General features: G+C 39.2%; 1 protein-coding gene across 1 annotated transcript in view; it reads right to left on the bottom strand.

The window, feature by feature from the left end:
• Positions 1 to 2,812: 2,812 nt before the first annotated feature.
• LOC135482779 (sarcalumenin-like) overlaps positions 2,813 to 21,904 on the bottom strand; it is a 47,371-nt gene continuing 28,279 nt past the window's right edge. The window contains exons 7-12 of the mRNA XM_064763139.1: positions 13,147 to 13,248; positions 11,960 to 12,102; positions 10,173 to 10,344; positions 9,565 to 9,677; positions 9,119 to 9,203; positions 2,813 to 5,724 (exon numbers count right to left, since the gene is read on the bottom strand). Coding sequence (XP_064619209.1) covers positions 5,671 to 5,724; positions 9,119 to 9,203; positions 9,565 to 9,677; positions 10,173 to 10,344; positions 11,960 to 12,102; positions 13,147 to 13,248 — 669 coding nt within the window. The 3' untranslated portion in view covers positions 2,813 to 5,670. The remainder of the gene's footprint in view (positions 5,725 to 9,118; positions 9,204 to 9,564; positions 9,678 to 10,172; positions 10,345 to 11,959; positions 12,103 to 13,146; positions 13,249 to 21,904) is intronic.

The following is a 21,904-nucleotide window of genomic DNA, read 5'->3' on the forward strand; positions in this document are numbered from 1 at the left end:
GCCCAGAACAGGACTGGACTACCCTTGACTATATCTGCTTTCACTAGACTTAGGTGACCAGGCATGCAAGGAGTGGTCAAAGCTTAAGATCGGCCAGGGTCTTGGCAGACCATCGAAGCTTTCCCCCATTGGAAACACGTGTGATACACGTGCAGGCTTCATACTCGCACAGCGCCAAAATTAAAAAAATCAGCGTATTAGGAACGAAATCAGCGCCTCAAGTGTCATGATTGGTGAAGGCTTGGGCCAATCTCGCAATGAGAGTGTCATGATTGGTGCAACCTTGGGCAAATCTCGCAATGAGAGTAGGCCTACTCCACTTCATTTGCCTTGCGGAAGGAACCAACCGTAAGAGGCCGAGTATGCTGCTAGTATCACTCAGCAACAGTTACTAATTGCCCTTGACTAATGGCGAGGCTAGGAGATTGAGCTTGGGCGTGGCTTTGTGCGTTGATTTCAACACTCCGATATGATTTTGGATTTTGTTGTCAACAGGGATCACGAAGAGTTATTTTCGATAAACACCAGTCTTTTTAAATCGCTGTAAAAACCGCAATATACATGTGCATGTATTATCAAAATTAATATTGATGTTTTCCTCATCGTCATCACTGTACTGCGAATTGTAATCGACGAGCATGTGAAAGGAAGGTATAAAAATGGGACAGTTGTTCGGAATGCAAGAAGGGCGGCACCTGCAGGTCAGATAACTGCCGAATCTTCTCATAAAACGCCTATAAATGCTTTGAAGGTAAAACCGAATCAGCGTAAGAAAGAACCACCACTATATGCTTTTCGAAATCATGGCGTATCATTGATAGCCTGAACACAGATTCGTTTCGCTAGCCTGCAGCATCCTGAGTTTGCTTTTTGCAAAAACATCTCCCGGGCGCCGGGCCGAATGTCAAATTTACATGCACCCGCTGAAATTGTCACATAGTCAGTAGGTCATGTGGGACAGGCTTGGCAACAATGATCACCATTGACGACGCTTGGAGAATGATCGAATGATTGTGACTTTGTCCTCAAAACACCATCGCCACAGATTGTGCCGTGCAACAATAGCAATTAGGATGATTTATGTAAAGTCTGATCTGGTGACTAGCTAGACCCCTTATTATCGCCTATAGCGCTCTAACTGCTATCACATTCCCTACATTCTAGTTTAGTGGTGGTGACTTTGTCCTCAAGACCAATTTCGGCAAAACACCATCGCCACAGATTGTGCCGTGCAACATAGCAATTAGGACGATTTGTGTAAAGCCTGATCTGGAGACTAGCTAGACCCCTTATTATCGCCTATAGCGCTCTAACTGCTATCACATTCCCGACATTCTAGTTCAGTGGTTGTGACTTTGTCCTCAAGACCAATTTCGGCAAAAGAGAATCGCCTCAGATTGGAATATTTTGCCGTGCATCATAGCAATTACAACACTGGATAAGGCCAGGATAGGATGATGCATCACCTAGTGACCATCAGCTTCACCCCCTTGTTCTTGCCTATAGTCCTCCTTAAAGTGATAATACTGTTAAGACACTTTATATATCCGATTGGGTCAATTCACAAAATTGCATAAGTTCATGCAGTGTGTCATTTATCGAAAATTGGTAATCGAGATAATTGATGTAATTTCTATCAATCTTGTCTCCTCAGGATGTTTCCCTTTCAGGTTGTGACAGGAGTCTTTCAGCAACGCACATCACATCATACAGTATTGCAACTACAGTATAATTTCAACACCCGCTGAAATTGTCACATAGTCAGTAGGTCATGTGGGACAGGCTTGGCAACGATGATCACCATTGATGACGCTTGGAGAATGATTGTGACTTTGTCCTCAAAACACCATCGCCACAGATTGTGCCGTGCAACATAGCAATTAGAAATATTTGTGTTAAGCCTGATCTGGAGACTAGCTTGACTCCTTATTATTGCCTATAGTGCGCCAACTCCTTTCACATCCCCTACATTCTGGTTTAGTGGTTGTGACTTTGTCCTCAAGACCAATTTCGGCAAAAGAGAATCGCCTCAGATTGGAATATTTTGCCGTGCATCATAGCAATTACAAGACTGGATAAGGCCAGGATAGGATGATGCATCACCCAGTGACCATCAGCTTCACCCCCTTGTTCTTGCCTATAGTCCTCCTTAAAGTGATACTGTTAAGACACTATATATATCCGATTGGGTCAATTCACAAAATTGCATAGTTCATGCAGTGTGTCATTTATCGAAAATTGGTAATCGAGATAATTGATGTAATTTCTATCAATCTTGTCTCCTCAGGATGTTTCCCTTTCAGGTTGTGACAGGAGTCTTTCAGCAACGCACATCAGATCATACAGTATTGCAACTACAGTAGAACCTCTACATTAATGACACCCTTGCTCTCCTTAGACTTGATCAGAGGTAAAATTGAAAAAAAACCCAACCCAATTCCAGAACAAAAGGAGTGTCCTTAGAGAGAGTGTCCCGTTAACAATGGTGTCTCCCGAGGTTGGACTGTAGTTTTAGCTGCAAGTAAAGTTAGAAAAGTGCCCTTCAAATGTGATTTAATTTTTTTGAAAGAAGCAGGACTACTATTGTCACCATGTGTGTTGGTGCAAGTGCGTATTGTGTGTGATATTCTGCCAGGTGTCCAGGGCAATGTTCAGTGTGGGGTAGGAATGTGCTGCAGGGTGTCATTTTGATTCAAGAAATAATAAGAATTGTCCTGCCTGAATTCTGAATGCCCTGATTCCTGTCGCCTTTGAAATCTCCTCTACAAAACACAAAATACTCAATAAACAATAAACAAATGCCAAAATCAAATAATAGGAAAAAAGTCACTTTATTTCCGAGAGCTTTGTAGTAAGCGTCACTTCATTACAACACTACAAGTAACATGCATAGAATTACAAATGTTTCAATAACGTTGAAATATATATGTCAATTTCACCAGAAATCTCAAATATATCTGATGTTTGCTGCCATATGAAGGTGACCAAGTTGTGATATGAAGCAAAGAACCCGGTATTGAAATACCTTGATGATAAGCCATTTGTCGGAATGAGCAACGTCCAGCGGATCATCTGGATACTGGATGTGCTGCCATCTAGGAATCAAGTAGCAAACTGGTACTTGTGGCTTTCAACCAGGGAAGGGGTTAACGTTCCACAAGGAAGTTTTCTCAATTAATTTCAGACTCTTTTGATAATCAATGTTGGAGACAAAGTTGTATCAGTTAATAAATAAGTTTACAATTAATGGTCTAATCATTAACGTCGGCAACAAAAATGCACGAACATCGTTAAGTTAAAGGACTATCACATGACTTTTCAAACACCGTTCACAAGTCCAAAGCAAGTTAAACATGGACGCATTGCCAATTATGAGCTTGTTTCAGAGTTAATCAAAACGAAGTTTTATAACAATCGTTCTAATACCATTTACAGGATAGGTCCATATGAAAATTTAATACGTCAAAGGGGGCGCACCAATAAAGGAAAAAATTAATTAAGGGCCCAGTTGGCTGAATTTTAAATGATAAGATGCGTTACTTGTAGAAAACCTGATGAAAATCATAGTGTTATTTTAATCTTGAGACAATCATTCACTTCCTTACAACTTTAGTAGCATGTGCATTATTATGCATCAAGTTTGTTCTAATAACAATGAAAATAACACATGATGAAATCTCAGTTGAACATTAAGCAAGAAAGTCAGCAGTTTGTTACAAGACAATGAGAGACGTGCGAGATATTTGATGTGACATGGCCCTATTTCAGCCCCCCAGAGCTGGTCAGCGGCATGCTCCAACCGGCTGGATTAATTAGCCATAAATCACCGACTGACTAACCACTGTTTTATGTGCTTGAGAGAAGCAGTAGGTAGTACAATTTCATACCCCATCTTCAAATTCAAAATCAGCAGAGGAGGGAAGAGAGCATGATAATAGGTTCCTGATTAAACAAACAACAGCAGAAAGATGAGGAAGTGTTATTATGCACCAGCATTTAAATGTAGATCTGTAGCTATACAACAATCCAAAGTTGGTTTTGCAAGATAAAAGAGATAAAATGAGGATGCCCTGGACAAGAGTTTCAATTTGGCCTATGCAAAAGAGGTTGGTGTAGGGTACATTGAGCATGGTGCCACAGTGAAACAATGTCCGATTGTGATCAGAAGGTGCCAACTGGTACACTCTCTGAAATGATTGAGTGTAGCCCAATAAAGTGCCCTCCTCCCAATGGTTTCGACAGAATGGTCCTGGATTACGCAGGGGAATAAAGGTAAATCACTTTGAAAATGTTGTACATAATAAAGCACCTTACAAGAACCTAGACATTTTTAACGGTAGTTTGAAGTTTAAGTCAAAGAAACAACGGAGTTAAAAGATACAGATTCACGTACAAACAGAGACAACACTTCATAAAATGTGAGCATATTCAGTCAACAATAGCCCGATACTTTTATCATTAAACTAGACCTGAACTCTCACTTTTCCTCAGATGGGGCTTCACAACCCAACAGACAAATCACATGCCTCTTTCTTACAGTTTGGGCATTAGAGACAAGTAAAAGTTGTTGGTTTACAACAAGCCCATAGGAATAACTTTAAAAACCAAACTTGTGCAGAGGGCTGTGTATTATTCAGTGGACATTCATTCTTGCACAACCTTGTTAAAACTCATTTTAGTTGAGGGCGATGACTTTCGTTGCCGATAACTGTAAATATAGGCAGCAAACATGGCCTTATTTGTCATTTGATATAACTACCTAAGGTTTGATACTTGCATTGATACTTGCATCAAAGGCCTTCATTCATTGAGCTTATCAGCAAATATAGGTAGGGAGCATGCCTGTTTTATTTCCCATTGGATTTTGATTAGCTTATGAGTTTTGATACATGCCTTTAAGTAGACCGACGGAAATTGTGCTAAATTAATGCAAGTAACTTAGTTCATATATGTAGTACACTTACACACCAACTATCACTACAGAGAATGGATAAATTTCAAATAGCTGCCTTAAAGAATTAGTCACCTCAACCATAAACACCACAAACTCACCTAAATTAGAAAAATAGACTTCCATCAACTATATCACCCAACCTTTTTATTCAAACAAAGCAGTTTAACGTTTTCGATGCACCAAGGATGCTCACATGTATGACAATCGCACGTGTAATTACTGTAATTATAGTATAGACACTGATATGAATGAATCTAAATGCATTTTTTCAACCAGTGCTTTCACTTTTAGTGTAACTAGCAGCACAATTGTCTGTCATTATGACCATTCCAAATTGAGATATTTACTTTCTGCCTGAAAAATTCTCGACACTATACTAAAATCACTTTACTGTAAGCCCTCTCATTCAAATGGCCACAAAACCAACTTTATAACCATAACACGTAACGTAACAATGACACCAAATTAAATGGAAAAGCAAAGTTGTCAGTTCCAAAAATAACAACTCTCAAGGTCACAATTTTTTTTTGGTTTTGGTTTACAATGTACAGTATGTTGAATGTCACTCGATGCAAGAAACTTGGAGGTTTATAGTATGGAATATCATTCGTTGACTATGCTACTGCAGACTGTCCTTCGCTCCAGTTTTGGTTAATGCGTAGATATCTCCGCCTACCTCATGTATTCTAGGAGGACTCTGCTGCATGCTGGGAAGTTTAAAGATCGTGATCGGCAACGCTCTGCTTGAGGTAATCTCCGTACAGTGATTGCTACAAATAAGACGGAGAGAATGTAAGAATATCACGAAAGATGTCGAGAATCAGAAAAACTCTCAATCATATCATCGGATTACTCCAACTTGGGCTCTAATGTGAGTACGGTCACACATATGCCCAATAGATAAGCCTTTCTTATAGGAACCCCTCAATCGGTGAAACGGCGTCAAGACGGTACTTGGTGTCCCCAAAATAGCAATTTTCAACAGGTCAGGGCCATATTTAGGTGTTCTGCCCCTCCCCCTCCTCCCCTCAAGAAAGCCTACTGCCCCTTAGGACCAAGAAGTTAAATACTGCCACACCCGCCCTATCGGTATTACAAGTATCACATAATGAGCCCTATCATGCAATGAAGAGACCCTCTTTACCATCTGCATCATTGAGATACTCCTCTTGATCACTTTATAATAGAAATCACGGCAGACATGTATAATACGATTAGGCCAGGAAATCACTGGGGAGTTAATTTGGTAGAAGGCAGAGGCTAAACATGGCAACTGTAATCTGATTTCCTCGTTCTGGCTTTACAAGCTGAGAGGATGGGTTTGAAATGTCAAGACATGTCTAAATGGGTCTTCGAAAAGTACATTTAACCCACAGATCAAAGCTCGACAGTGAAAAATCAGTAATTCTTTCTATTTCAAGTTCTGTCCAAAGTGGTATTAATTCAATACAATAGATTGTCCTATTTTCCGATGTTGCTAGGGTGAACCGGAAAAACTGCCCAGACCATTGGGCCACACCAATTTAGTATCTTAGATAGTTATATGTGTGACCAGCTGGAATAGTCCAGTATAATTGTAAATATGTTTGGATGGTGGTTCAAAACGCCTTGTTCTTGCAATCATTCTCATTTGTCCGTAAAAATAGTTTAGAAATAAATCATTATATTCTGACCATTACCACAATCATTCTGGTAAAATTCCTGTTCATGAATGCATAATTATAACTTTTTATTTTATCAGCACTAATCTCATCCTTCTCCGGGGTCTCCCTAGTGTCTTGGGGTATCACTCTGTGATCAATTTATTGGGACAATTGGTCCAAGCTCTTGTAGACGTTTGTGGCTTGGGGAGGATCTTGTCTGACCCTTTAAAGTAACCAAAAATCATTAACAGTTCTGGTTATTGGGGTTTTCGGGGATAAAATAATGTGCGCAAACTTTTCGCGCTGTTTTTGTTGAATTTACCGCCAAAAACGGTCACGTGTGATGATGTGTGACGTCATCGCGTCATATGTTCATCGCAGCGTAAAATAAAATTTCAACCGTCCGGATTCACGTCACTCGACGTCCGTAATCTTTTCCCAATTTCAATGGCAATTTTATAAGGTAAGGTGTGAAAACATGTCTAATCCATGTATGAAGGATCATAGAAACCCTAGATTCAGTAATCTGAAGGAAACAAAGTTTAGTTTGCTGTTAAATTGTGATTTCGTAACGAACAAAAACAAAGTCGATGAAAGTGACATGACGCCATCTTGAAAATTTGTAAATTTCGGAATCTTTCACAAAGTTTTCAATAGTTTGGATGCCTCCAACGTTCATCTTTGTTAGCGACTAGAGTATTTATGTGTGTCCCTTGTTTTTCCGGTATTTGGAGAAAAATTACTTTAGAAAAGAAGATTCTTCGGCGATGTAAAATTTGTGTACAGGTGTCATGTACATTGTTCCGTGTACATTTTCCCGCCCTTTTTGTTTGGCGTTGTTGTCCAGTCGATCTTCAGTTTGAAGTGAAATATTTTGGAATCATTTGATAAATATTTTCATCCCTGTTGTGACTGATAGTATAGTAATTCCAGAAATATGATTCAGCACTGTGGTATTTTGTTTCAATCAAAACATTGTCAACCTTGAGGAAGAGTATAGTTTTATACACCATAGTTGAAGACGACTTTCATTTATCACAACCTTACCTGGCCATCTGTGAATGGAGACTATTACTATTATTTAGATTTTCAACTTCAAGATCGTCTGTGTAGAGAATTAGGCTGAATATCAGTTATTCTGAGATGTTTGCTAGATGTGGAGACGAAGTCACATCCACTCCATCAAATTTAGAAGAAGACATAGTCACATCCTTGTGAAATTAAAAAGTGAAATATGTTATCCTTTTTGAGGACAATGTCACATCCTTGTCCTGATGTGATTGTCTTGTATGGAAGGTGAATTAATTGTTTCAGAGTTGGGTAGAATATTGTAAAGCTGTTCATGATGATTATGACCTTTCCGGGCCTGCTAGCATAAATTGGTTTGGGATCTATGTTCTCACTATTTGGGAAATCTTGCTTTGTATTGTAAAGGGAATTTAATTGTACTTTGAGAAAATTTGGTCTTCTTGGGCTCGGAGATTTCATCACATCATGGCTGCTACTACCCGTGTTATCCGTCCTTTGTAAATATGTTGTTTCCGTCCAATATCTTACTCCGTCCTTAAATTGTTTCAGACCACTAATTTACCTTACTCAGGCATCAACCTCTAAATAGTGACATACCAATTCCGACACCAGTATGGGAAGGCTGCCCGGAATATAAATTAACATAGCTGAGGTATTAATCAGAAACTGTTAAAATGCTTTAATTAAGGGTCGTGTCACAGAGTTCAACTCTGTAGTCTTGATCATAAACCATGATCATTTTGTGGATACTAATAATTCATGATATATAGTATTGCCACTGTTGTGAGATGTAAATCCTGGGCTTAGCAATCCTTTTGCCAGCTTGTCGAGTTACAAAGCAACCTGATGTAATTGTACCCTAGTGTAGAGTATAAATTCGAGCTAAGCAATATCATTGCCGGCGGTAACGAGTTTTAAGACACTCGCTTTAGATTCAGAGTAACAAAGCATGTTGATGAACAGTTTGTTGAGAGCACAGTACAGTGTTCTGTCCAACATAGATGTCAATTTGGGAGCACAGTATAGTGCTCTGATCCTGACTGGTTGTGAGACCTGAAAGGTTGATTAGTATCTTAAGAGTTATCTTTGTATTTGCAGGTTTTCCATCTTGCCTGAATATCTGTCATTGCCCTTTAGTTTTAGCTTTAGTTTTAGCTTTAGCTTTGGCTTTGGTCTTCATTCTTGACTCGTTGGTTTGTAATATGACTTTGGTCTGACTTCAGTCCTTAGCCTTGCTGTAGTGTTACATTGCCTTTGGCAAACCATATCTTGCCATTTTAGAGACAGAGTATTAATAAATCACCATCCTAGAATAGAAATGACTATTGTTTATTCTGTGCTAGAAGACTCTTATGAACCTGGTCACATATGATTTAAAACATTTATTTGCCTTCATCCCGCGAAGAAATATTTGCCTCCTCCCCAATATTCAATGTACTGTATTAAATTTGGGCGGCTTTGGGGTACATGAAGCCTTGTGATTGACTCATACCTTCCTACTCTTGACATGGCTCTGGACGTAGTCCCTCTGTTCTATAAATGATCTCTTCTGCTTCCGGGACAAAGTAGGAACTCTCCTAAAGTACAATCATATACATGATTAAATATTCCATACAGTGTGCCTTTAAAGGCCTAGTCCGTTTGTTAAAAAATTGGAAAGTTTCTAATTGTGTAAATACCCACTAAATATAAATTTCGACAATGCTGTTTTTCAGACAGATATACAGATACCATAACTACCAAGTTTCAGGGAATTTGCATGCACCATAACTGCACGACAGCAAAGTTTGCATTTTACACTAGCTTGACAGTGCATACGTGAAAACCACGAAAAGAAAATGCTTGCAATTGCAAAGATTTCACTCTTTACAGTACTTGAATAATTGGGCAATTTTTGAAAAGATTTCAGAGTCAGAAATTTCTGTTACATTGTCTTACCTTGATGAGAACTTGGCAATGATGAGCAGTAGTAATGAGAAAACAACAAACACGCCGAGAACTTGGGGATGATAATCTTGTGGCACAGCAGAGAAGAAACCTCGAACTGGAGCCTGAAAAAGTAATGAACTTTACTACATGTAACAGGAATCATTCTAAAAGAATACTGCAGTATAAGTCACATCATTTTAAAACTTCTTACTGAGTCAATTTTGACATGTTTGAATATTCATGAAAGTGGAGGGATCAATCAATTAGTGGAACCACTTTTTTGGCTGTTTTCATTGTATTATGGATTTTTATTCTTTCAAACATCGCAATTTAGCTCAGATTAAATGTTCATCACATGATACATTTTAAACTTTGAATGTTTTGGGTACATTTTCTGGATTTTTATTCTTTTAAATATTGAATACAAGGTAATTTCCTGGATTTTTATTCTTTCAGATACCAGTTTGACTTTGAATACGAGGTCATCAGAGGATACCTTTTGAATATTGAATGTTTGTGTACATTTTCTGCAGCATCCCACAACTACTCTCTACTAACACTTCAGTGGTGGCCATTTGTAGTTTCTGATAACCACTGGCATCCTCTTGTCAACCTACCATGTATAAATGCAGTGTTTCCTGCCCATTCTTTCCAAGGACATCAATGAGCACTTTCTTCGAGGCGGCGCTCGACAGGAAGTAGATGAAGAGCAGCAACGGCATCAGGACGCCCAGAATTCCAAGGAAGAATCCTCGACACTTCGCTTTCAAGTTGTACGAGGAATTCTCACTGGAAACAATAAAGTGAAGGGTTAATTCAATTGAAGTGAAAAGTGAAGGTTTTCGATAAAACTCAAGTAGTTATTTTCAATCATGATCTGTGCAGAGCTCCTCGAGTCCAAACATAATACACCGATAAATGCCTAGTATATAAGAACTCGATCTAATGCCCTTTCCCTCTCCCCTTCGTATCATTGTTAGGATTATGAAACATATTGAAGTTTATTGAGGATCCCTTAGTTCTCATGGGACAAGGATCAGACTAACTAATCATCATCAATGAATTTAGTCATTTAGAATCAAGGGTGACACTGATCTTCATAATTACAGATAATTCTTATCATGGAACTGTAGAATTGAAGTTTTCTGGACATCTTCTTCATACTCATCTACTATATTTTTTAACCAAAAGATGGGTCATCTCGAGCAAAGAGTGTTTTCTGAGAAGAGCGTTTCTTTCCAAAATGATAATGGGATAAAATCCGAACATTCCAGAAGATGATCTGGTCATTATAGCCTAGTTGATTATTCACGTCTGCTCCAGAAAGAAATTTGATTTTCTTCCCCAGACAGAATATTCTAATGCAAGATGAGGGTACATGACCGTTCTGCCATCTATAGGCAGACACTAAAACTGCCAATTACCAATACATTCTTGCGACATGATATATAAATAAATCTCTGGAATTCCACGACTTAGGCCCAACAAATTTGTTGCTTGGCGTACAGGGATAGGTTGGGAAGTTATATGCCCGCATGAAAAACTTGGAAAGATTTGCAGGTTCTTGACCAAAGCAAAATGAAAAGGGTAATGCCTGGATGATTGAACGCTTGCTCAATGAGTTGATGGCTAACGCTAAACCAAAGGCAACAGGGTCCGCACAGATGTTTCCTCCAATAATGATATAACCTCAAGGAAACCGATTTTATATACTTTGCCCACAAATTGTGAACTAGTTATTTTTTAACAGCATTGATCTTCTAAACATGCGGATTCAGGTCTATAAATCCATAAAATACATGTTCATGTTGGCATGAGAATCTATTCTTGCTCAACAGAAGACAAAAACATACACCTTTATACATCCTTCGTCTAAAAGTACTTGTGTCTCCCAAACTGCCCTTAGGATACAGTCCTTTTTGGTCTTTCCTAACGAAGCTACACTAATTCCCGGCAGGGACTGTCTGGGTCTAGTCATATTGACTCACTTGCCAGTATGATTAACGAATCGAATCGTCTCAACCACGCAGGTCTAATAATGATATAATCAAAGACCATTGAATTCACACTGTCCTCGCTCGAAAAAAACTACAGCACCACACTCTGATGCTCATGCCACCAAGCAGCATGACAGTTAGCTTTATTTACGCAGCTCAAACAATAAAACAAATTTCAATGATGGGTGCAAAGGAGAATTTTGCATTCTTAGAATACCAACGCTCAACACTTCAGAAAATTCAGAAATGGCACACCTTCCAGGAATCTGGGTAGGTCTCACAAAAAGGTCTGGAGCTTCTGCCATGGGCTACAATTTGGCTAGACTTGTACCAGCTTCCAGGTTGCGCATGACCACCCCTCCCCCCAAACAAGTTGAAATTAGGTCCCTTTAATAGTTCATGCACACCTGTCTTGCTGTAGTTTCCTATCGATGATCTCGGCTATCTTTTCGCAGTCCTTCTCGAGGGCATTGAGCGTGTTCTGTATCGTCTGGTTGATCGTCTTCTCAATATCCTTGCAGACCTCCTCAATCTGATTGACACACCGAGACTGAAACAAATCGACAAAATTAAGATTTGCTATAATGCAGAATATTTTTCAAAAATATACCTGAACAACAACAAATGGATCAACCTAAACAACACTTGAAATCTTAATGCAGTCATGGGACATAGTATTCGATGATCACGACGGTGCATGTGCACGGTGACTCGGCGGTATTTCGCAAAGTGTCGCACAAAATACCTGAGGATAAAAACCTATTGGGACTGTATGTTTACGGAAAGCAGATGGCATAAACTTTTAAGTTGGCATTGATTTTAGGACCAAGTAGTAATAATTGCAGATCACAGGTGAAATCCAACCAACTGAGGATGAATATTGAAAATGACATTACCATGGAAAAGCAAATCATCGCCAATTTTAATTGTATTTGTTTTCTTCTTAAAACTTCGTACCACTATTTGCACTGTTTTCATCGGTGGTATAAATCTCATGACTCTATCTTCAGGGATTTCCAAAAAGTTAACCAACCCCTTTAAAAGCTACAACGCAGTTCTATATGACACCTGACAACGTTATGATAGATCCACCTACATAAAGGTTATTAACCTTGGCTGCCCATGTAATGTCATCGTGTCTATTATCATTATCAAAGGGCAACACTCCCAATACGAATGCTTCAAACATAAGTGCAAACCACTAATACCGTTTTTCGAAATAAGCTAGATCTGAGAATGTCTGCAAAGAGGAGAATGTAAGGTCAAGTTCAACAGAGACTGAACATGCCATCGCTTTCACAAAAAATACTGGTGAAGGATACTCAGCTTCATACATTACTTCAGATAGAGCAGAAGGAGGTAACACCCTGCTGTTTTCAACGAGGAGGTCACTCACAGTCTTGACAAGCCTGCCCTTCAAAACTAACTCCTTGCAGTGCATTTCCACTTACAGAGGAACCGGGAAATGTTCAGACTTTTAGATTTTTTTATTTTATACAAATAAGTTTTCTATAAATCTAAGCTGAAGCATGAATGTTTTTGGGAACTGGCATTCTTCGAAATGACCAAGTTGACAGGATTAATTGATACCTACCTTTGAAGTTGGTGATGGGATGTAGATGGTTGGCATGTCGAAGCCCGTCCGATTCAAACCAGGACGCTTACACAACTCCTGCACAATCTGCATCATCACTCGCTACAAAGATAAAATGTACACGAAAATGATTAATCATACTGGCAAGAAACGAACTTAGAAAGCTGGAACAGACTGGACTCATGGGGAAAAAAGAGTCTTAAGCCAATGGAACTCACCAAACTGATGAAAATATATTACCAGAAAACAGTCATTTCTTGAATTTTACATCTATACAGTACACACTGATTGAAATTGCAAAGCGAGATGACTTTCAATTTATTGTCATGACCATCACATACATGTACAAACTAACATATAATTATGCAGACACATTTTTGTTTGGGCTCCTGAGGAAAAATTATGAGATTCCTCACTTCAGAATATCATTGAATCCATACACACAGGATGCATACATACAGGTTTTATTCATTTGCAAACATTTTACCAATTGTTTGTGGATTCTTTTGAATGTTATATCTAAATCGCCCTTTTAGACAAATACCAATCCAGCAATAATGAGCGCCCTTTATTGACTTAAAGGCAGGTGATTAGCTACATTCAGAAATCAAGGAGTGTCATTTTCTTCAGGTGAATAATTGATACCTGACCGCATATTGACCACACATTACACAATCTATTTCTTTTGTTTTCTGGCCATCTCGTGGATGTTGCGTCATCATTTCACTGATAAATCACACAAAGTGGTGGTGGCTGTTTCAGCGAACAACTACAGGGTCACAAGATCCAAATAAAATTCCCAGACTGATATGCTTGTTCTCTTCTGAATATAACAAACCATTCAGATGATTCTAACATATCTCATGATCTCTTTCCTGACATGAGAGGTCCGCTCATTCCTATAGGCATAAAGATTATTCTAATCAGTTCCGCGAAAAATGGGTCGATAAATTTGTGTAAATGTACTGCACACTCATCTGTCCTATACAGCTAGGCCAACTTGGATTGTAAGAGAGCCATTTGCATTGTATAAGGTGTGCTGGAACTGAAATATCAAAATTTCGTATCGAAAGGTGGATGTGCCATTAAGCTAGATTTGATAGATTAGTATCATCTATGGAAAATCAGGGGTCAATGTGCGCTTCTCTGGTCCTGCACACAAATCCCCTCCGATATTTCCTCTCCGTGGCTGAATAAAGGCATACAATTCCTTTAAAGTTCACAGACCTAGTGGTTCGACTATATAATCAATGATCAATCCGGCAATTTATCCTAAGGAAATCCATGTCTCCGATTCCCTCAGGATGTTTTAGCCTACTACTGAGAATTTGACTCAGGCAGTTTTATATCTAACTTAGGCAATTTGATTTAAGAAAGCCATGACTTAGGAATGTCAACAAGTCCAATGTTGCTAAAACTGCCTAAGTCACATTTGTTTGATTCAGGCATAAGGTAAATCTGCCTAAAGCTTGACTTAGGCAGCTATTCCATTGACATTCCTACACACCAGGAGATGTGACATTGAGTTAAGCACTTTTACCACAGGTGACTATGATGGTAAAGAGCTGACTTTGGCGCAAATATCAATTTGGCCAAAAAATGACTCGGGCATTTATTTCATGAGGGTGACATGGATGATTGAGGACGTCAGACATGTTAATCATCGCCAGACGGTAATCCTTGTCATACCATACATCGATATTCCTAATTCAGGAATTTATAGCCCGGGCCGAATTATTTTGGGCGGGCCAACTATATTTGAAGAGCAGAGGGAGAATTCTGTCTCAAGGAACTATCAACAGAACTCCAATTCCACGCAGTGGAACCTCCAATTAAAAGCAGACACCACTGAAGCTGGACACCCATTCTTATTCAGGACAGCAATGGTCCAAAGATGATTAATGGTCTGGTTTTAACCGAAAAATTTCTGACATCCTTGCTGTCCGACATGATGAAAATCATATTTACAGAAGAAAAAAAACCAGCCAATGTGTTTAGCCTGTTTTTAATAAGCCGCATATTGCAAGCAGTTGCCCAATCAGTTTGTCATTCTGATGATGATGCAAACCATTGTTGGGAAACATGTGATGAGCAATAAAAACTCTGATGAGCAATTTATAAATCTAGTTCTTTATCAAAAACAATGAACACAAGGCCAGCAATACTAACCTAATGGGGCTGTTGAAAAATTGCCAAATATATTTGCCAATGTGATGACAGATACTTTCAATTTGAATCCACCGCCTGAAAAGCTATTATCATTGAAATCATTCCATATGCTCTCATTGACAGCAGTGCTGAACAGAGCTTTTTTTTAGTCATAATCAGTAGGCTAATCAATGCTCAACCAGGATGGTTACTGGTAGCATCAAATTCCGCTCCTTTGCATCAATCAGAAAAAAGGGGCTTTCTCCAGACTCTTGTTGTCCTTAATTGCAAGGATGGAGTTCGAGATACCTGCTAGCTGATGAGGCCTAGTGAAATCTCTCAAGACTCTTCTATCTGTCAATCTCATTTGACAGCTGGGATTGACCTAATATCCAATGAGGCATGCAAGAGGGCAGACCAGGGCTCGTGTAGAGGGTTAAACCTTTGAAGGTTCATTAAATATGATGAAATATGCGGTTTAGAAGAACTAGAGCTGGCAGAAGACTAGTTCCACTGATTAATTAACTGGTCTAGACGTTCACAGCTGATTCAGTTTTCTCGATCAAGACAGTGTTGCCCTCTATCTGCAGACGAACATAATTGAGCTAATGTCAACACCCTTGTCGACTGTTCATGTGCCAGAGGTACAAGCCATGATTGCATAGACCATTGATTGACGAAGGCAGAAATATGCCTTGAACAAGCTTTGGCAAAGAATGCCTATATATAAAGCTTATCACAATGACGTACATACAGCATATCAAAGATTGGCCTATGTAACGAGCAACAAACAATGAAAACTACTTGTACTTTAAAGGCCTACGCTGTCATTAAAATAGAAATTTGTCAATTGAAATTGCCAATCGCGTCAATATGTACTCAATTTGAATTTCAACCTTGCCGTGGCGTAGACAGATATACTGATACTGTGAAAACGAATTTGCAGGCACGACAACTGCACTATGGCATTGCGTATAACTGCATTCTATTTTCCTCAGCCACGAGTATATACAAACAGTGTACCCCTTTAATAATTAGGTTTAAATAGCTGTTAGATCCGCGGGTATTACTGAAAGACTGACTGACGAGGGGAGATCCACTGTTAGCATGGGAATTAATTCCAGACACCAGTCTGCCAAGGAAAATCAATCAGATAAATGAGGTAAAGGCTCTGCTGGAGGTATTAGTGCTGTAAGGGACCAAGGGCCTAATCACGAGTGACCATTAAGGCAACACACTGCATGACTCTTGTGCCGACAGTTCAGCCATTTGAACAACAGGCTTGACGTGGCTATAACCATGCAAGCATAGAGAGTTATGGCAAAGAATTGCTATAACTCTCTAACGCAGTGTTTCTTATCTGGTTCCAATATTTTTGAAGCGAGACATATCAATCAATGTCATCAGACCAATTTCAAGCAAATTTATGATGAAGTATGACATTGGATTTTAACTTCAAAAGAATTTCCTGAAATATCTTCCAGGTATGCACTGAAGTCAATCCTCTCAAGGCAGACATTGAAATTAGAAGGATATAAACCCATACACCTCATTAAACTATATTTTGACCCAAGTTATAAGGGCACCTGATTAGGACCCCCCCTCCAGATGACATAGTCTCTTTAATGATCTCGGTCATTAGCATCCAGGCCCAATCTCGATGATCGAAGAAGATGAGATGTTCTGCTGTATCACTCGGCACTAAGACCTGGAGTTCTCCATACAATATGTTCTTGCCGCCAGCAGTCCGGTTATTGTCAAGTTGCAGCAACCTAGTCCTCCTCAACTTAAATGATGGCTGTGATGCAATATAGATCACTCTACCATGCAGATCTGTTAAGACAGACCATGCAACTGTTGCTGTTGCTGCCTCAGTCTCCGAGCGAGACCTTGGATCAGACAAATGGGGGAAAAAACTCTAAGAATACATTATTAATCTTTGGTAGGATTCTCAGTGGCACACAGTGATGGCTTCTTCCATTTTCACAGTGATGAGGACAACTGGTATCACACTGATCAATTTTTGCTTCAAAACTTCAAGGAAAAGAGAGGCAACCAAAACCTAAAGGCCTGTACAGTGTTTTCGTTCAGAAATTGAAAATTGTGCACTCGAATTTGAAAATTTCTATTTGTGTAAGGTCGCATTGAATAAAAATTTCAACAATGTCAATATACAGATACTATAAATAACAAATTTCAGCAAATTTGCATGCATAAAATATTGCACCATGGCGTTGTGTATTTCTATTTACCTGAGCCACCAGTAAATACACTGAACACGAGCAGCCTATCCCTTTAGTGTCATAAGATTTTATCATATGATGTGGGGTTTTTTTTCACAAGGAATTGCCAATATGTCTGCATTTATAATTAAAAGGTAGGACTGGAGAGAGAAGAGAAGAGACTACGCAGCAGGGGAAGTATCGGGTCAAAGCTACACACCATATTTGTTGAATTATTAATCGCTAAGGTGTTGGTTACAACAAAGGCTTAAGCATAGAAATTACACATTAATCCATTAGAACGAAGCGATGTTGAATGTACTTTTACAGATTGTGTTCCCTTTTAAAGATGAAATGTCGCACAGAAGTCATGATCTTGAATACAAATGATGTCACATGCTCCTTTTCTTCTTGAAATATTCATTAAATCTGGTAGAAAACATTATGGTAAATTCACGATAACTGGCTCTTTCTGGTTAGTCGACTATTATGATGCAGACGACGTCTTGCTAATGGGCGTCATTGCAGGCCGCCAAGTACAGTATCTGTAATTCAGGCAGCTCCTTTTTTACTTGATTGGGATATGGACCAGCCAACTCCAGCGCAGGAAAAAACCAAAAAAACTTTAGAGAGAGCAAGGCAATGCTAGTTGGCAAGGGACAGCCCGCACACACCAAGGTGCAATCGACTCGCAGCATTTGCTGGACAAAAATTAGACAAGAATTTAAGGCAGTCTCTGGCAAGAACAATTAAGTCAAAGAGTCTACAATAAGTGCTTATATCAGACATGTGAAATTGGCCAAGACAATACACAAGGGATCCTGCGGGGTTACCAAACCAAAGTTTCTGCAGATTTCTCCCAACTCTCTGACCTGTTGCAGAGCACTACATCATACATGGCTGGTCAGGAACTGATGACAGCATCATTATGATGCAGACAGAGTCTGTAGCCAACATGAGCCATCACTTTCCAAGCAAAGGGATCATCTCAAAATTGGTGAGAAAGACAATAGTATTTCACCTGTGGGGAATTGGTTGACATTTACCAGCCTTCAGTCCTTTCCGGCCAACTTTTTAATACATCTTGGACTGGCATTTTTTCAAAGCAAGTACAGAAATGTCTATAGGTCTGTCCTGGTATGTAAATACACACCAGACATATCAACTGTCGGACACCCTGTTCAAATGATTGCAAAAGGGTTATAGCATGTAATTGTCCATGCCCTCAGGAGAGAAACACATGGTATATTCTGTTGTTGATATCAGATAACTTGGCATTTTGTTTTGTTTTTTATGATTTTGACTTTTTCATGTTCTCAATCTCCCTCTCAATCAATGCTCTTTTTCTTCGATCTTCGTTATATTGTCAAGACCCGAAAGCATTTTTATATACCGCAACGGTTGGTGCTAACTGAGTCCATTTGGCCACCTCACTCCTGACTTTGGCTGTCCACGTTTTGTTTGCCCTGGCACAGGCACCAAGGCTGACGCAATGCAGAGTTATGCATCCTGCCCTAGGACACTACTGTAACTTAACAGTAATGATCCTCCCACAAGTCAAACCCATGACCTCATGACTATGAACCGAGCACTCTATCCACTTGGCCAATCATTGTTAAGACGGTCCCTCAGTCTGCACCTTGAGAATCAACAGTTTCTCCACCATCTCATGATTCATCAGACAATCCCCACCGAGCCCGACATCAATGAATGTTGTCTATCTTCCAAGAAGATATGAGCAAACCAGGCATGGTCAGACACAATGGATGGCAAAACGACCATTACTCACTGTGCTGTGCAAAAATTGGTGAGGACCAAAATCGTTTAAGTCTCATGACAAAGAGCCTGTTTCTAAAATGATGTTCTTTCCTATCCAGAAGGTTGCCTCAGACAACTTTAGAGCAATTTTGCTGTCTGCATTTTATCAAAGAAGGGGAGGACAAGGATGTTTTATCAAGGGCCTAGGTCAACTTAGCACACTCCCACACCATATTGACATCTCCTAACAAGGGAAGTGGAAGGGCAGGACAAGGATGCTTTATCAAGGGCCTAGGGCTTAGGCAAACTCAGCATGCATCCCAAAATATATTGACATCTCCAAACTATAGAAGTAAGTGAAAGGTTGAACTGATTCCTTATGCACACAAGCGACAACTGTGATATTTATTACCAATTGGTAATGAACTGTTTCATTTATACAAATTGGTAATAATGAACTGTTTCAATACCAAGGGGTAATGAACTGTCTGTTGATCAACATCACCAAGAAGAATATCAGGTTCAGCAGACGACAGGAAATCCTAGAGAGGGAGAGGGTGGAAACCCTATGAGCCTTAGTGATATCAGACAGGAAGGAATCAATATCAGCCCATCAATATGAATGCACTCCCTCTAATTAACTGAAGAAACTATCGGGTGGGCAATAGTAAAACACACCAAACTTTCCCATTTTATGATATCTCCGAAGGAATGTGTGTTTTTGTCTATATGAGGAAGGCAGAGAAGTTCTTGCTTCATAGACACCTTACTACACCAAGGACTGCTACGATCAAATGGACGTATTGTCTAATACAAAATATCATGTTGAGCAACATGTACAGTGAAAAAGATACTTTAATCAGCGAGCATGAGATTGACTATTAGTCATCGCGATCATAATGTCGACTTGATAAACTCATTAATTCTTGTCATTAAAGTCGAACACATGACCGTAAGTATTGATTAATTTGAAATTTATTTAACAAATTATGTTCAGCTTGATTAAAGGTATAAAGTCAAATATACATGAAGTCCATCTTAAAATCAGTGTGAAACGATTAATAAATGATTTAACGAAATTATGAAATGTAATTTGCAATGAATTAAGATATGAATGAGTAATCGCCTGGTGTTACATTTCAAGGCCAATTATGAATATCGACCTAGTAAAATTGGTATTTGACAGTTATAGAAGTATGGCAGTAAAGATAAGGTCACACTATCACACATTTCATGAACAGGGAAGATGAAACCTGTTGGGTACTAGAAGGAAGTATAATTGATGATGAGATCATGGGACTTGAATGATTTCAAAAGACAGTAATAAGCATTTCACAGAAAATATAATTCCCATTTAAACTTGACCTTTCAAAACTGATTCTTGAGGACATTGAGGTTAATTGAAATACCATCATAATATCAACCAAAACCTTCCAACTACTCCCACGCCTTTCCGTCTGGCAATCTCAGAATAAATCTGTCCACAATGGAAGGACATATCATGTCCAAATGATTAGACAGACCCCTATATACAAAGCACTATGAGTACATGGTAGATGGTGGCACGAAAATGAAATTTATGATAGTCAATGGTATTAAAATTTTCATTAGGATTGCCACGAAAACTTAAATAGATTGCCAATGGTCACCATATTGGTCAGCCTTGATAGAGAGGTTTTACTACTCAGCTCAACATAAAATGTCAACCTTTAATATCGGGCTTCTGCGGTTGACTTGCCCTTTCGAGATAGGATAGCTTCTATAACATCTTCACACTCGGAGAGCATCAGAACAAAACCCTTTGGAGATTTTTTCTGATTGGTTCACCGCGGCTGCCATCCAACCGGAGAGTAGAATGATGACGATCAGGGTATGAAATGAAGCCGGCTATCGAACTGAGTACTTCCCAAATTACGTGACGAGGTTTGATACGACAATCTCGTCAAGTCATTCGTACTTTAGCTGATAACCATTTAAGCTGCCATTCGTGTTTCTTCCAGACACTCATTGGCGTCAGAGGCTGATGTGACATTGACCAACTGGTCAATACAGAAGCAGTTGTTGCTGGTGTCAATGGAATGGCCATTACCACTGAACACAAACCTGGGCTATCTGTCTAGACGGACTGAACCAAACTGATTTGCTTAAGTAGCCATTTGATGTGTAATTGAACATGTAATGGTACCCTGTAATAATCATAGTCCCTTTAGCAAAGCCTCCTTTTTTCTGGAGCAAAAAGTACAGTAGTCTATCAGACAAAGTGACGGAAACGAACAAGACGGAGATAATTTTTACACAGGATCAGACACCAGACATCGTTCTTTCATGGGAATTGACGCATGACAAAAACAACAAGCGGTCTCTTCTATCCGATTCAAAGATATGATGATCCAATTAAAAGCAGTATGGCTATAGTTCGTTTCACAAGAAAATGGCTCTGCACAAAAAAAGTCTCAATTAGGTGAGAAGATTTAAAGTATAAGTGCATCAACATCACCCTGAACTTATCTCAACGAAACCAACACACAATGTACCAAACCAACCTTCATCAGTATGATTTCTTACATCCGGGGTAATTTATCATGTCATATTCAAGGCTTTTAGATTGTCCACTGCAAAATTTATGGTGC

The sequence above is a fragment of the Lineus longissimus genome, chromosome 2 (genome assembly GCF_910592395.1).
Source record: "Lineus longissimus chromosome 2, tnLinLong1.2, whole genome shotgun sequence".
Lineage (NCBI taxonomy): Eukaryota > Metazoa > Nemertea > Pilidiophora > Heteronemertea > Lineidae > Lineus > Lineus longissimus.